The sequence below is a fragment of the Lepidothrix coronata genome, unplaced genomic scaffold (assembly GCF_001604755.1).
Source record: "Lepidothrix coronata isolate B3197 unplaced genomic scaffold, Lepidothrix_coronata-1.0 Scaffold219, whole genome shotgun sequence".
NCBI lineage: Eukaryota > Metazoa > Chordata > Aves > Passeriformes > Pipridae > Lepidothrix > Lepidothrix coronata.
Genome location: NW_016690399.1, coordinates 469,278 through 484,843, shown reverse-complemented (window position 1 = coordinate 484,843; position 15,566 = coordinate 469,278). Strand labels below are relative to the sequence as shown.

The following is a 15,566-nucleotide window of genomic DNA, read 5'->3' as shown; positions in this document are numbered from 1 at the left end:
TAGCCCGTGGGAGCTGGTAGAGTTCTGTGGAGGTTACCCTTGTGAGCTGTTAGGAAATGCAATATGTTCTCATAAAAACCAGTGATTAGTCCAGTTCAGTGTCATGGAACAGGATTTACCATGCCCTGATCCATCGCTCGCTCCGTGCTGGCCAGTGCCTGCTGTTCCTGAGGGCTCTGCACTCTGGAAAACTGAGGAGAACAGGCTGTTAGACATGTCAGGGCTGCTGGAGTATGATTGAGGCTGTTATGGACACACTTTCAGACCTACTTCTTCTAGTGATTCCCTCTTGATTTCGTTTTAGGAAGCATTCAGACATTTCACTACCAATTGCATCCCGAAACATCCCTCACACATTCCTCCTCCAGGAACACATCTGGTGTGGGCATGTACAAAGTTCTAGCAAGATCCCTGCTGTTCTGTTGGTTTTTGTGTAATTGTTGGCTTTAAATCAGCCAAAGGTAAACAACAAGCAGCTCTGGATGCTCAGCAGAGAACAGCGAGTCCCAGGGGAGCGCATGGGAGAGGGAAGCTGCCCCCTCTGAAATGTTACCTTGCCATTTGGAAAATTCCTGGCAGTCTGTCTTCAAACTTGACTTGTTTTGCTTTTCTTGTAGTGACCTGAAAATTGGACAACGTTGACAGCAGATTAGTTCTGTAGCTTATGAATAACATCAAAGTAATTTTAACTCAGATGCCTGTAGAAGGAGGGCACGTAGGGACACATTAGGGAATACAGGCATTACCTGCACTATTTTGGAGTCCAACACACATATCTAAGTGTGTATTTATTGCCTGTGAGCCTGCAATTCTTTAATAACATTGTTAGGCTATTACTGTTTTCATAGTAAACCTTTCAGCTCAAAAGAAATGGAGTCAACAGAGCGTGTTAGTGAGACTCCTCCCTGCATTAGAGTTGTCTGGCTGGGAAATAACAGGTACTTGAGGCACAGGTACAGACACATGGGTGGAAATAACTTGTTGATGTAGTTTCACAAGGTGTATAGTGCCAGGATACCTGTTGGAGAGAGGACAGCTGTAGCTGTTCATAAACTTAATGACAAGAACAGCCATAAGTTCAGGAATGCTGGCTTTTGATCCTCATTCTGCTTAAAAGTCGTGTCACTCGAGCTGCTTCGTCCCTGTGTTCCTGCTTTTCCACCCTGAATGAGGACAGTCGACAGTGTAGAGACTATCCAGCATCCAGATCTCCAGAGGAGAGGGAAAAATCCCTCCTCCTCTTCCCTTCAGAGCATCCTCGTGGCTTTCTGCACCGAGTCCATGGCACATCTGTACAGGCTCACACCCTCCTTCTCCTCTGAATTATTAACCAGCCGTGCACACCCTGCGGGGGAAAAGAGCGGCAGCAACACCCGCTTTATCTTTCTTTAGCATCCCCTTTTCCAGCACAGCTAATTAGCTAAACCCAGAGCTGCCACCTTCCAGAGTGACAAGGAGACAGGGAGCACCCCTGTCCCCTCGCTGGGGCCGGGGACCCTTGTTTGTGTGCCCGGGTTGGATCCGGGGGCGTCCTCCAGCACAGAGCGTGTCCTCGGGTAGGATTTATTATAAATGAGAGCTGAAGTGCTCTTTCCCTGCCTCTCTCCATCCCTCCTCCCCTATCCTTTCTCACTCTACTTTGTTCAGTGGCCTTGAGGTGATTCACCACCTTTGGGGGGGTTTAAACTGCTAGGTCCAAGCTCAGGTGTGAACGAGGTGTTGGGATGCTCCATTTATGTGGCAACTGCAACACAGGGAAGTGTTTGCCTGCATAAACCAGCACAATTTCCAGCAGCAGCAGCTGCCCAGATGTGCCCTTGAAGCATCTCCAGCTTGTGTCTGGTTCTTTTGTTCCTGCAGTTGCCTGAGCTGCTTTCAGAAAGAGAATTCACAACCCAAACTGTTCCTTATTTATTCGGGAACAGGCTTGGGGTGGTGTTTGGGGATTGATGGGGAGGGTGGCAGGGCTTGTGTGTGCGTGTCTTGTGGGGATTGTGCTGAGGTTGTAATTGCATTATTACAGGGAATCCAGTTGTTAGGGGATGGAGGCAGTTTCACTTCCCTGACAGGAAGGAAATCTGAGCACTTGAATCAGAGCAGTGTGTGATGTTCGGAGATGATCTGATCCTCAAATCTGATCACGCCTCTAGTCGCAGTTGTTTTAATTAAACTCAGAGGAATTCTGCACATTGTGCTGCGAGATTAACATTTTTGTTTAATTAGAAACACTCAGTGATAATAGTTGTACCAGGCCTCCCCCAACACACACACATGTGCAAACACAAACACACACACACACACCCCCTGCCAGGCAGAGGGTTATTCTCTCTGTGGATTAATTGGTTCATGGAAGGAAGGGGCTGGGGTTGGAGGCAGGTGGAGCAGCATCACCAGGGAGCAGGATAAAAGCAGTGATCAATAATGATGTCATCTGCAGCCAATGCGGCAGCGGCTCCTCACCGCTCAGCACGGCTGGGGAAAGAGCAGGAGGGAAGGGAAGAAGATGTTAAAAGCCTGGCTGAAAGCTGTGCAGAGGCACAGCAATTCCCTGGGCCCCCCTGTCCTGAGCTCACTCCTGGGGAGGCTGGGGGTTTGCAGCACAGGAGGTTTGGAGAGTCCTGCAGTGCCCGAGCACAGCCTGGTGAGCTCAGAGGGCTGGTTCAGTCCCTGGTTAAAGGGGGGTGTGTGTGTGTGTGTGTGCACAGTTCAAATTTAGGATGCAATGTTGTGCTTTAGAGGTGCTTCAGGTGCACCAAAATGGCTTGAAACTGAAAAATGGCTTTAAACTGCCAGAAGGCAGGTTTAGATTAGATATTAGGAAGAAGTTGCTGCCTCTGTGGGTGGGGAGGCCCTGGCACAGGTTGCCCAGAGAAGCTGTGGCTGCCCCATCCCTGGAAGTGTCCAAGGCCAGGTTGGACAGGGCTTGGAGCAACCTGAGATGGTGGAAGGTGTCCCTGGCAGGGGGTGAAATGGGATGAGTTTTAAGGCCCTTCCCCACCCAAACCAGTCTGTGATGCTGTTTCTCGATGAAATGACACCCTTATACGAGTGTTTGTCCATCCTGGGAGATCTGCATTACTGGAGCACTTCTAATGGGACCTGGTTCTGTTTGTGGTCAGATTCCTGTGCTCCATGAGGAGAGATGTGGTTAATACACTTCACTCTCCAGTGAGTCACAATAGATCCTTTATAACTCTCTAACAATGGTCAGAGGCAGGAAACAATGCACATTTTTAAACACACAATTGAGGCATTTATCCTTTTTTTTTTCCCCTGCAGTAGCTGTGAACTGCTAATAATGGAGCTGGACAGAGTTTCTTGGCCTCAGGTATCAGAGCATCACACACACCTTTAGCTCTGCCTTCAGGATTTCATAGATTTTTAGAAGCTGAGTGTGAGGCACAGCAGTGTGGAACAGCTCTTGCCTAAATCACAGGTGTTTGGAGCTCACACAGAGCTGGGATCTGGTGATTCTGCTTCTCTTACAGGATGGAGCTCTGAGCACCCTGGTCTAGTGGGAGGTGTCCCTCACAGTAGGGAGCTGGGATTAGATGATCTTTATGGTCCCTTCCAGTCCAAGCCATTCTGATTCTGTCAAAATGCCCCCACCATGGCAGGGCCACTCTTGTCCCACCGTCTCTGGGTTCAGCCATATGTAGTTTGGCTCCATTCCTCCTGATCCATCATGTGCCAGCCTTAGGAAATGAGCTCTTGGTGTGTTGGCAGTTGGCAGGGTGGCTCCCAACCAAGGCCAGGGGCTCCAACCCCATCTTGGTGCTGCTGTGAGACCTCCCACCGGTTTCAGTGGGGAGCTGGTTGTGATGTATGTTGCCTTTTTAAAAAATCCCACCGTTTTTAAATCCTCTGTGTTATTTCCCTTCTGTTCCCTCACCTGCTTTTGAGATGGATTCCATGCCACAGACTCCCGAGGCTGTGATTCCTTGACACGGCTCATTTGAGATGATGGAAAATCCCTCTCAAGTCTCACCCTGGTTCTGGCATCCTCCTTCCAAGCTGCCCTCCCCTAAACACTCACTTTCTAGGGGGAAAAATGGCATGTTCCAGAGCTGTATCAGCCAGCATAAGACAGATTTTTTCCATTCCACAGGAGTTAAGAAGTGGTGACAAATATTACAGGGGAAGCACTGGGGTTTTGTACAAGTTACCACAAATTAGTCACCGTTGGTCAGGATTGCCCTCCTCACCCTCATTAGGGAAGGCAAAGGCAGGGTTGAGAGAAGCAGGAAGCTCAGTTGAAGCTCAGTTGAGCCTCTCTGCTGGGTGCTGGTGCCACGTCCCTCTCCTGGGAGGGCAGCAGCACTTGGAATTAATAAATGTAGAAATCACACCCTGGCTGACAGCACTTGGCGGATTGTTGTTACGTGTGTCCCCTCTGGTCACTGCAGCTGGATGAGATTTTCCTCTCCTTTCTCTCCCAGTCCCACTGTGTCTTTGACAGCCCTTTCCACGTGGGTTCTTTCATTATTTCTCCTGTGTAGTTTGTTTTGTGCTGTGAGGTTTGGAGGGAGAAGGTGAACCCTTTCCTTTTAACTGTGACTGTACAGACTGTTCTCTGCAGTGCAGGGAGCTTTGCCACCCCTGTGCACAGTTCTGCTGTAAAAACCAGTTAAGTGCCAGTCACTGACCTGACAGAGCTTCACCTGGAGGAACTTTGACACGATGACTCGAACATAAATCCTGTGAGGAGCAGCTGAGGGAGCTGGGGGGACTCAGCCTGGAAAAAGGAGGCTTTGAGGGGAGGACCTTCTCACTCTCTGCAACTCCCTGACAGGAGGCTGCAATGGGGGGGGTCAGGCTCTGCTCCCAGGGAACAAGGGACAGGACGAGGGGAAATGGCCTCAAGTTGTTCCAAGTTGTTCAGGTTGGATATTAGGAAAATTTCTTCACTGAAAGAGTGTTTAAATATTGGAAGGGGCTGCCCAGGGCAGTGGTGGAGTCCCCATCCCTGGAAGTGTTCAACAAATGAGTTAACATGGCACTTGAGGACATGGTTTAGTGGGCAGGTGGGACTCGGTCGAAGGTTGGACCTGGTGATCCTGGAGGTCTTTTCCAACCTTAGTGATCCTATGACTCCATACTCCTGTGCCCCAAAGGGTTTTAAAAATGGCATTTAAGTGTGGAATCTTCTTGTGGGAGGTTAGATAATCACATAAATGGACAAGCTGCTACACTTTATTGTACCATGTGTTTTCACAACCCATGTATGGACCACTTACTGTTTTAACTTGCCTGGCACAGGGCAGCAAGTCTGCCTGATGCTTTCCTTGGTGCATTTTAACAGCTCCATTTCCTGCCCTGGTCCCTGTTTAACCCCTTCCCTTCGTTGTCCACCTCCAGAGGACCAGTTGCCTCCCGGTTTCCCAAACATTGACATGGGGCCCCAGCTGAAGGTGGTGGAGCGGACCCGGACGGCCACGATGCTCTGTGCAGCCAGCGGGAACCCCGACCCAGAGATCACCTGGTTCAAAGATTTCCTGCCCGTCGACCCCAGCGCCAGCAACGGGAGAATAAAACAGCTGAGATCAGGTAAGGCCTGGCTGTGAGACTGGAGGAGTTGAGACCAAGAGGTTTCTGAAGCACAGGAGAGGCCTGACAGGCACAGGCCCCACTGCTGTGGATGGGGCCGTTCACTCTTTTTTTTTTGTTTTGGGACTCATATTCTTACACATCCTTTCCACTTGGAGCCCTCCTGGCCTTCCCCACTGCCCAGCTGACATGAAGGGAAGCTGGTGCCCATCCAGAGGGCACTATAACTATGATCCCTGGATCTTGGTGCTCTTGGGGCTCAGGGGAAACCGGGGCCTGGATGGGAGCTGAGGGTTTGCTCTTCAGCCCAAGAACTGGGCAAGGAAGAAAGAACCACTGTGGCAGACATGGCTTTTTAGGCCACACACACCTGGTGTAGGACCAGTGGCTCAGGCAGCCTCTTGCTGTCAAGACATGATGGTGTCAGTGGAGCCTCTCCAAGCTGGTGTTGAAGAACAGCTCTTGCAGGATCTCTCCAGTGTCACATCCCTGCAGCCATCGCTGTGGAGCCGTTGGGAATGTTCCGGAGTGACCCCTCAGCGCTCGGTGGCTCTGCCCGTGGAGTCCATCCCCACCAACAGATGTACCCCAGCTCTGTGGCTCTTGTCAGTTTTCCATCTTTCCCCATCTGCTTGTCCATCTGTCTCTCCTGTTTGTTTTATGTTTGCTGTTTTGTGTGTGTGTGTGGCAACGTGACATCTCTTAATATTCACGTTTCGGGAGCTGTTTTTATACTTGTTAAATCTGCCAGTTTTGCTGGGTGAGAGCGTGCAAGGAGGGCATAGGTGGATTTATTTTTGAGTACTACTGATAAAACACTCCCATTGAGAGCTGCAAAAATGAAGCAAGCTTTGGAAGTTTTACCTCTTGACAAAAACTAACCCAGGAAATGATCCTTTTCACATACTGCTTGGACCAACTGCTTAGACCCAGCCTAAAGAAAATATGTCCAAGGTTGGACCTAGCAAAGACCAGCATCACTTCAGCTGCTCAGAAGTGGCCAAGAGAGATGGAGCATTTTTAAGTCTTTTTTTTGGCAAAAAAAGGCATTGTTGTAGGCAAAGGGAAAGCAGAGGCTTCAGTGAAGCCACTGGGGTTGCTTTGTTTGTATTAGACCTTTTACAAGGTGTCCAGTTGAGTAATAACCAACTGCTTCTGCCCAGATCTCTGCTGGCTCTGGAAAAATCAGTTTTGACTATGTCCTGCTGCATCTGAATATCAGAGCATGGAACCACCAGGTTTTTGTCTTGCCCTTTTTGGCAATGACTCTACTAAAAATATAGATTTTTAGTGCATTGGGCCACCAGTGGAAAAGCTTCAGCATAGCTCCAGTTTAATGCAGCTTTTACACACCTGCATAAATGCTCCTTATTCAGTGAAGCAAAGTTACAAGGAGATCCTTAAACTGCTTTGTGGAATTAGAATGGCTTGTTGAATCCCACGAACGCAGATGAGATTGACCTCCCTGTTTTATCATAACAGCTGAGGCAACTGCAAATAAAAAAAATCACTCAGCATAAATAATGAGAGGTAAACTAGAATTATATCATGCTCTGTGACCGTGAACTGAAGTGTGAGTAATGCACAGGCAGATTATTTTTAATACATTCATCATCTTGCTAGAATGCCTTCGGATTTGATCTGGTGTTTTCCTCAGAGCCACCTGAGTGCTGCGTTTTTATTCCAGTGAATTGCTTGGCCTCAGAGTGAACCCTTGGCCCTTCTGATAAATCAGAAGATACCTGCTGAGATTTAATCTCATTTACAGCTGCCTTCAATTAGAAAACTGGTGAAACCCTGAAGCATCCCTGTTGCCCTTCGGGGCAGGAGCCTGTTGCCTGTGTGGCAGGGAGTGCAGGTCCCTGGGCAGTCGGGGCTTCCCAGTTCTCCAATTTCTGCTTTCATGGCCTTTCAAAACTTGCATGTTCTGCAAGGAAGGGCCTGTGAAAGTGCAAAATATGAACATTAGGGTCATCTGTACTGTGCCAGCACTTTGGCCTGTGGAAAAGGATTCTTTAACACCATGGCAGAGCAGATTCAGGCATGGATTTGTGACCGGAATTCGAGGTGATGCCTGTTTGAGCTGCTAAAGTCAGAATTTAATTATAATGCATTTATCTATCCAGAAAACAAACTTTGCTGCCAGAAGTGTGGCACTAGCACACAGCAGGGCATTGGATGCTCCAGGACACTGCTAATAAGCTTCAGTGTCTTTCACCCACAGGTCACCAGTGGGACTCCAGCCAACCTTGGGGTTACCAGTTACACCCAGCCGAGGGTGTTTGAGGGGCCCTCTGGGAACAGGGGTCAGGGAGGGGCAGTGACCCTGCTGCTAAATCACAGCTTCATCACTGCACTTTGTGCTAACAGATCTAGGAAGATTTAGGAAGAAATTCTCCCCTCCGAGGGTGGTGAGGCCCTGGCACAGGTTGCCCAGAGAAGCTGTGGCTGGAATTGTCCAAGGCCAGGTTGGACAGGGCTTGGAGCAACCTGGGCTAGTGGAAGGTGTCCCTGCCCATGGCAGGGGGTGGAACTGGATGGGTTTAAGGTCCCTTCCAACCCAAACCATTCTGGGGTTTAGTGACTGTGCTGTCCCCAAACATGTGCCTGTGTTGCTCCCTGATGGAGTCTGGGACAGGCTGAGGGAGCAGCAGGGCAGGACAGTCCCAAATTCCACCCTGGAGATGAAGTCATCAGGATGGCAGCCGTGCTGCTGCAGTACAGAGGGTGCTAAGAACTGGATTTTTATCAATATATGAGTTAGTGGTAAACATGCAAATGAATTCATTAAAAGGAACAAGTGAAATGTCATACAGGGAACTCTGCGAAATCAGGAACCGTGTCCAGATTTGGTTCTCATTTATATTAAATCTGCATGTTTGGCTGCCAATATAAACAGGCCCCTGAGACCACAGTCATTATATTCCCATCATCCTGGGGACCCATTTGTGACATGGGTCTTCAATCTAATCAAGAAACAGGTGATATGTCATTAAGCATAGTGGCTTTTCTCTGGTTTTTCTGCTCCCCCTTTCCATCTCCAGATAAACTTCCCAACCAGCTGGAAACCTTTTAATGCTTGGGGCTTTGGCTGAGTGAAAAGCTGAATTGTCAGGAGGAGGAGAATGGGAAGAAGCTCTGTCTGGGCTCCTGCTTCCCTTAGACAACGTGAACATCTCAGCCTTAGAGACCTGGGTTGTACACGAGTTTAAGTGGTCTTGGAAAATGGATATTTCTGCTTATCTCGGGACATTTAAAGCAGGAGGCAGAGCCAATGTCCTCTGCTCAGCCATGCCATCTAGGGGGGACACTGGAGGCAGCCTCCAGCCACCTTCCTCACCACAGAAATACTAAAACCTTTTGTGTCTTGTGTGTGTCTTCTGTTTTCTAAATAACTGGCTATAACAAGCTTTTCTTTTCTTTTTTTTTTTTGTTTTTGTTTTTCACTTTTTTTTTAACATTCAGAGACCTTTGGTAAGTTTGTTCAATTAAAAAAAAAATTAAAAATCGAACCAAAAAACCCCAAACCTGCTAATGTGCAGATTTGTAACCCTTGCCCTTTAAACTAATTCCTTTGTAACAGCTTCTTGAGAGGCATGCTCTGCATTTCTTCTACTAACTCCTTTCAGTAGGGATGTTCTGCCCTCTAAATTAATTTCTGCAGGGGTATTGCAGGCTACAAAAAAAAAAAAAGAATAGTAATAACAATTCCAATTAATTTATCTGTATAAAGAGATAACAGCTAAATATAAACCTCCTAACATTGGATAGATTTTTTTTTTTTTTTGGTCTCTTAGCAACAGTTGTCCTGGAATTCCCCAATTACACAATAGCTTGTACCCTGGAACTGTGATAATTGTGTTCACACCTGCAGGAGGTCTTGGAGTTCCACATCTAACGGGGTTATTGGCATTTTTCAGGAGGGAGACGTGGGGGTGCAGCATTTCCAAATTGAAGCTGTAAATCACAGGTCGGTGGGGAAGGGTTGAGGATAAGAAGAACCCCCCACACACACCCCCCTTTTTCGCCCCTCTGGATCATCTCCATCCCCAGAGAGGGCAGGAGCCTGTCTGCAGAGCTCACGTCACGTTCCCTGCGTGTGCCAAGTCCCCTTTTGTTACTGGAGACGTAGGAACTGCAGCTGTCAGCCCGGATCCGGCGTTTGCCGATTGCGGGAGCCCCTTGATGATTTGCCTGCTTGTTTGGAGCAGAAAGCTGCGTCCAGCCCTCGGGAGAGCAGCTCAGCACACACATGTTCTCACACGTGGCCCTGACAGAAGGTGGGGATGTGTTTTCTGTCATTGCCATGGCAATGGTGACTGTCCTCCTCTCCCTCTTTTCAAGGCTCGGAGAATCCCGAGGCGGCACAGCATGTGGGAAATCAGAGGGAGGGGTGGTGGAGAGCAGACCCCCGTCCTCTATCACAGAGGGGGACACCTGCACGGGGAATTCTGCCTGGCACCATCTTGGGCATTTATAATCCAGAGACAAGGCCTTTAAGCTGCCTTTTGCCTCTGCTGCTAAACCCTGGGCTGGCCATCTGGGCTCAGGCAGCCTCAAAATTTGCCCTAAATAGGCAGATCTGCAGATCCTGGGAGGCTGGGGAAGGCAGTATGAATAGTTTGCACGTGGCATCTCAGAACCAGCTTTTCCCTTGGAAAATCAGCATCCAGTGTGAGCTGTTCCTCCTTTAGTTCTCCTGCAGAGCTGGTGCCTTTGCTCTGCCCTGGACACTGGGCAGCCTCAGGCAGTCCCTGGTGCTCACCAGGCAAGTCAGGTATTGAGCACAGGGGCCTCCCCTCCCACCCCCACGACCCCGTTTCAAACCCTACAGGACCTGTCAGAGCTCCTCAGAATAATTAATCAAGTTCACACCCTTTTCCAGCACCGTTCCTGCTGCCCCTGTGTTGAACATGACGCTGGTTAGATGTGAAACTCCAACGCTGAAAATCTACCATCTGTGTGTGGGCCACCACCCAAACTGCTGCTCTTGCCGTGCGAGTTAATCGAGCTCATTCTGACTGAATCTCTGTGTCCCTCCCACCTCCAATCCCTGGTGTGGGGCATCTTCCTAAACCTCTTTTGCTCCTCACCTGTGTGCCAGAGTTAGACCTGGAAAGCCCGAGGTGCCGTTGCCTGGCTCACCTTGCTCTCCCAGAGCACTGTCTCCAGGACAGTCTGTCTCCAGGAGCTGCTGACAGCCCATTTCCAGGGGCAGTGCTGATGCTCAGAGGGAGCAGGGAATGACTAACCTGCAGTGACACAAGAAGGTAACACTGCTGTTGTGTCTGTGCTTGCACAGCTCTAACTTCCAGCATGTTTCTCCTGTCAATTAGAGGGAACTTTTCAGGAAACTGCCAGGCTTAGCCAAGGTCAAAGAAGCTTTCGAGTCGTGGGTGATGTTGGGGTCTCTTCCCCTCCTCTACCCTCTTCCCATTAGCCCTGTTCCATATTGGTGCCACAGATGGCAGATTTTCACTCCAGTTTTGAGACAGAAGGATGTATCAGAGGCTGTTTTTATTTCCACTGAACTCAACTATAACCCTTTGCTGCTTTCTCTCTCTCTCTCTCTCTCTCTCTCTCTCTCTCTTGCTTTTTAAACCTCCCTGCCACCTCCTGGGTGGGGATCTGCCCAAGTCCTCGCTCCCCCACCTCTTCCAAGCGCTGTCTCTCCAACCTCTGTCCTGAGAGCTAACCAACCTGCTTCATTAACCTTAGCTAGTTCCTAACCCTAACTAGATGCTAACTTTTCTCTAGCCAATGACCTAACCTCTTAACTAGAAGCTGAGTCTAACTAGAGTCTAATCCCTAACACTAGAATGCCTCTCTTCCCTCAGCTCCTTTGAAAAATAAAGATGAACTGTAATCAATATCTCTCTATTTTTACCTTCTATCCTGAGAATGGAGGATTGAACCGCAGCAGAAGGATGAGCAGGGCTGAAGGATAAGGAGGGAAGGGTTTTTTTTGGTGGTTAAGGCAGAAGATTGGCACAGAGGAGGCTTTGCCTCCTGTTCTTGCCTCTGCCACAGACTTCCCTCCGTGACCTTGGGCAAGTTGCTTCACCTCTACCTCGGTTTCCCCGTGTGTAAAGAGGGGTAATAACTCTGCTGTACCTCAGTGGGGGAGAGGAGAGAGGGAGAGGCTGATATTTGTCATTTAATGTGCTCCACAGCCCTGGCTGGGAGGTGCTGCAGAGTGGCAGCAGTGTCACCCATTGCAGAGGAGCTCTTGCATTTCTCCCCAGGGAGAGGCAACACTTGGCATTGCGGGATCTGCCCCGTTCTCAGGATTGGGGTAAAAACCCACCAACTAAACCCCCTTCTTTGATAAGCTGTGTGACACTTCTGAATGCCCCCGTGAGCAAAAGGACCTGCCGTGTTTTCAAAGGAAGATGGTTTGGTTGCAACCTCAGGAGGTCAGATGGGGGGGAGAGTGATTTTTGCCCCTGACTGTGGCCTGGTTCACCCACCACAGCGTCACTCCCTCTCACCTGGGAGACCTGAACACTTGGGTTGGGCTCTTAGACACAACAGGAGGGGGTTGGAATAAAGTAACCCAAGGAAGATGCAGTCAGCAGGCAAGTGTAGCAGGACTGCTCTCTCCATACAGCCCCCTCCTCACTGGCATTAGGGGTCCCAGAGCAGCTGCAGGAGGTTCCCAGGTAGCCCTGTACCTGTGCAGCAGCCTGGCCTTCAGTGCACAGCACCTGCCTTCAGTCCCTGTGCAGAGCTGTGAAGGATGACTGAAGGTCCTGAGCAGGACATGTGCTGAATTCCTTGCACATCTGTGCCAATAACTAAAGTTTGGAACTGGGAATTTGCTAGCAAAGGTGGGATCAAACCTGCAGTTTAATGTGATGCAAGGTATTGGATGTCCCTCTCCCTGTCTGGGCTAACAGGGCCATAATGCCAGCCCTTTTTTTCCCAGGAGTGATGAAGGTAAATGCAGGTCCATCACATGTTCTGCAAGTAGCAAACAGTAATGTTAGCTGAGAGCCTGAAGATTATCTTTGCACTCCTAGCAACAAAATGGAGCCAGTTTTAAGACTTTCCAAGCCAGGTGCCACAGAGGCTCTGCAAACAGCCAGCTGAATTGGGCTGCTTACAAGGGCACCCCTACCCTGAGCACACCAAGCCCTCTTCAGTGTCCCTGTTATTTAAGATGAGGTAGAGCAGGAAGTTTCCTACTGGGAACTGTCTTCCTTGACTCAGGTCCTTTTCCCACGGGCAGTGCAGGTGTTTGGGGTTTTACAGTCTTTTCACTTATTTTCTTTGTTTTCTTTGCAGAAGGTACACCGATCCGAGGTAAGACACCCCCAGCTCACTCACTCACCCACTCTCCAAACACTTCTCTCCACTCAGATCCCGTTCCATTGCCCTGTGCTCAATACAGATTTCGTGTTGTTGTTATGTTTTCTTGTCCTGCTTCACCTCTGGATATTTCTTTTTTTCTACCTGTCTTTATTTTATCTATGGTTATAATGTCCTTTTTTGTTTGCTGGGTGCACTTGGTAATACTGATACTGTTATTCTAATAACGTCTCTGGCCGTGCTGCCTCAGATTTATGGCAGAATTTTAAGAGCTAATCTCTCCAGGACTATGAAGGACTGAAGTTTATCTCGAGCATTAAATGTTATCAAGGCTTGGTAAATACTTAGGACCTTCTCTTGATTGGTGCAAAGTGCTCCCAAGCTGCTGATGGCGATGAGAGTTTTCCAGTCCTTTGCTCAGGCAGATCTTCAGCACTTACCATCTCAGCCTATTCATTTGTTTGGCTCCAGAGCCTCTTTCCACTTCCTCCCCACTCTCTTACCCTTAGGTTTCTCTGGGAAAGATCCATGGTAAGTAGCTTCTGCACTGTCTCTTTAATGGAGTCAAAAAATACTTGACCTCAAGCTGTCATTGAAAGGCAGAAGGAATTGGGTGTGCACCCCTTGGAAGACCCTGCTTTGGTTTTATCTCCACTGGCACATTTAAAATTCCCTAATTCTCTGCGGGTAAAAGCAACAGGAGGTGCTGTAGGTGAGATTTACGTTTTTCACACATCATCTCTACTGGCTCCTGACAAGTGCTGAACAGTCCTCGCCCTCTCTGCAGTGTCACTTCTGCCACTGCCTTGATCAGCAGAGCTGCAGAGGGCAGGGTGGAAGGGGTGGGCAGTGGGCAGAATGGAAGGGATGAGTCCCTATTCCCCTTGGGAAGCTGCCCAGAGCAGTCCATGGTTCCCTTCCTGCTCTGCAGCGTGGCTTCCTCTGCCCTGTGTGCACTCAGACAAGTGATGCTCATGAGCCTTGCAGAAAACCCATCTGGAACCAGTGGGAACAACCCACAGATTTGTCCAAATTACCAGAAATTTCTGGGAGAACTCACTGACCAGCTCTCCACCCAAGTGAAGCTTTCTGAGGCAGAGCTGGAGCTGTAATTCCATATGAAATTCGCTCAGCTGGGGGCTCAGTGTGAAGCTTCAGTGAGTTTGGGTTTTAACTCTTGTTATGCTGAAAAGACCCACAGATTCTTTTGTAATTAATTTTGTTTGGTTTAGTGGCTTGGATGGGTTGGGTTTTTTTTTTTGGTTTTTAATTCTATCTGTTCTGCTTTTGGGAGCTCTGAGGCACAATGGATGCTGGTGGGAGTCTCACTCACACCCCATCCCTGTCCTAAATACTGTCCCAGCCTCACATCCCCCCTTACAGGATCATTCCCTCCCACGCACACGCAGAGGAACGTGAGCTCCGTGTCCTCCTCATGTGAACACACTGGTTTTTCCTTCCTGAAAAGGCTGTATCTGCAACCAACAATGATCTCATTTGCACTCTTCTCACTTAAGATTTTATCAATACTATTACACCGAGCTGGAATTGTTTGGTTTTCGTATTTAGTGTTTTTTTTCCCAGAGATGGGAGTTAAGAGTCTTACCACATGTGAGCTCTGTCCATATCTGTAGTATAATCATGTACTCCTAATACATAAAACATTTGAGAGCCTGTTGAATAATTTATGTAGTATGTATTTTAACTGGAGTTTTGCAGGGATGAAGCCTTCTGAGGTAAATGAGGCAATTTTCTCCCATGTACTTCCATGCTGCATCTCTCTGCGTATTTGCTGACAGGAATCTTTAGTTTGGGCTCTGGGTGTATTCTTGTAGCCTGCAATAATGTACAGGTTTAAGAAAAACCTTAATCCTTTTGGCCCAGATGATGCAAACCACGCAGGCAATTCTGAAGTTCCAGTGCAGTATTTACGGGGTTTTCCCTTGGGAATATTTGCTATCAGCGAGGTGCTTTGCACAGGGACTCAGTAGGCTTCCTGGGAAGCAGGTATTTGAGCACAAAACAAAGGCAGTGGTGATAGAAATTCCCCAAGCAGTGGGTGACAAAGCCTTTCGCTTTTATGGTCACTGCTTCAAATTGAGCAAGGGAAAGTCAACTACCTGCTGATGGATTTCCGGGGCTCACAGTAATATGGATTATTGAGGCTGATTTCGGGAGTTCTGGTGCAGAACGCCTGCATTGCAGAAGCCACAAAACTTGGTGCTTTTGCTGATGGGTTCAGGACAAAGAGTAACTCCTGATAGAGCAGGGGGGGATTAAATTTTCTCATCACGTTGGGTACGTGTCCAGCCGTAACACTGAGCCCAGTGCCCGCAGGGGCTCAGCGTTCCCGGCCTGCATTCCCAGGGAGGAAACAGCAAAACACTGAGGCTGTTACCGTGTCTGAAAGCAAAGTGGTGATGATGGTGTCTGTGCTGCGGTGTTCTTCTCTCCTCAGGTGGGCTGCAGATCGAGAGCAGCGAGGAGACCGACCAGGGGAAGTACGAGTGCGTGGCCAGCAACAGCGCCGGGGTGCGCTACTCCTCCCCCGCTAACCTTTACGTGAGAGGTAGGGAGCACATCGGCTCACTGGCACACACCTCCCTCCTCCCCGGGCCTCCCTTGTCCCAGCTATCCCATTCCATCCTGGCCCCGAGCAGGGGAAATGCTGGTGGTGATCTCAGAGCCTGCAGAGGGATCCCCCTGTG

General features: G+C 49.0%; 1 protein-coding gene across 15 annotated transcripts in view; it reads left to right on the top strand.

The window, feature by feature from the left end:
• The window catches only part of PTPRS (protein tyrosine phosphatase, receptor type S), a 163,966-nt gene that overhangs the window by 84,488 nt on the left and 63,912 nt on the right, over positions 1–15,566 (top strand). For 9 of the 15 annotated variants that reach the window (XM_017833644.1, XM_017833633.1, XM_017833645.1 and 6 more), the window contains exons 5-8: positions 5,359–5,547; positions 9,013–9,021; positions 12,835–12,852; positions 15,317–15,427. In XM_017833644.1, the coding sequence (XP_017689133.1) occupies positions 5,359–5,547; positions 9,013–9,021; positions 12,835–12,852; positions 15,317–15,427 (327 nt within the window). The remainder of the gene's footprint in view (positions 1–5,358; positions 5,548–9,012; positions 9,022–12,834; positions 12,853–15,316; positions 15,428–15,566) is intronic. The other 6 variants (XM_017833647.1, XM_017833642.1, XM_017833641.1 and 3 more) reach the window with 1 other exon arrangement.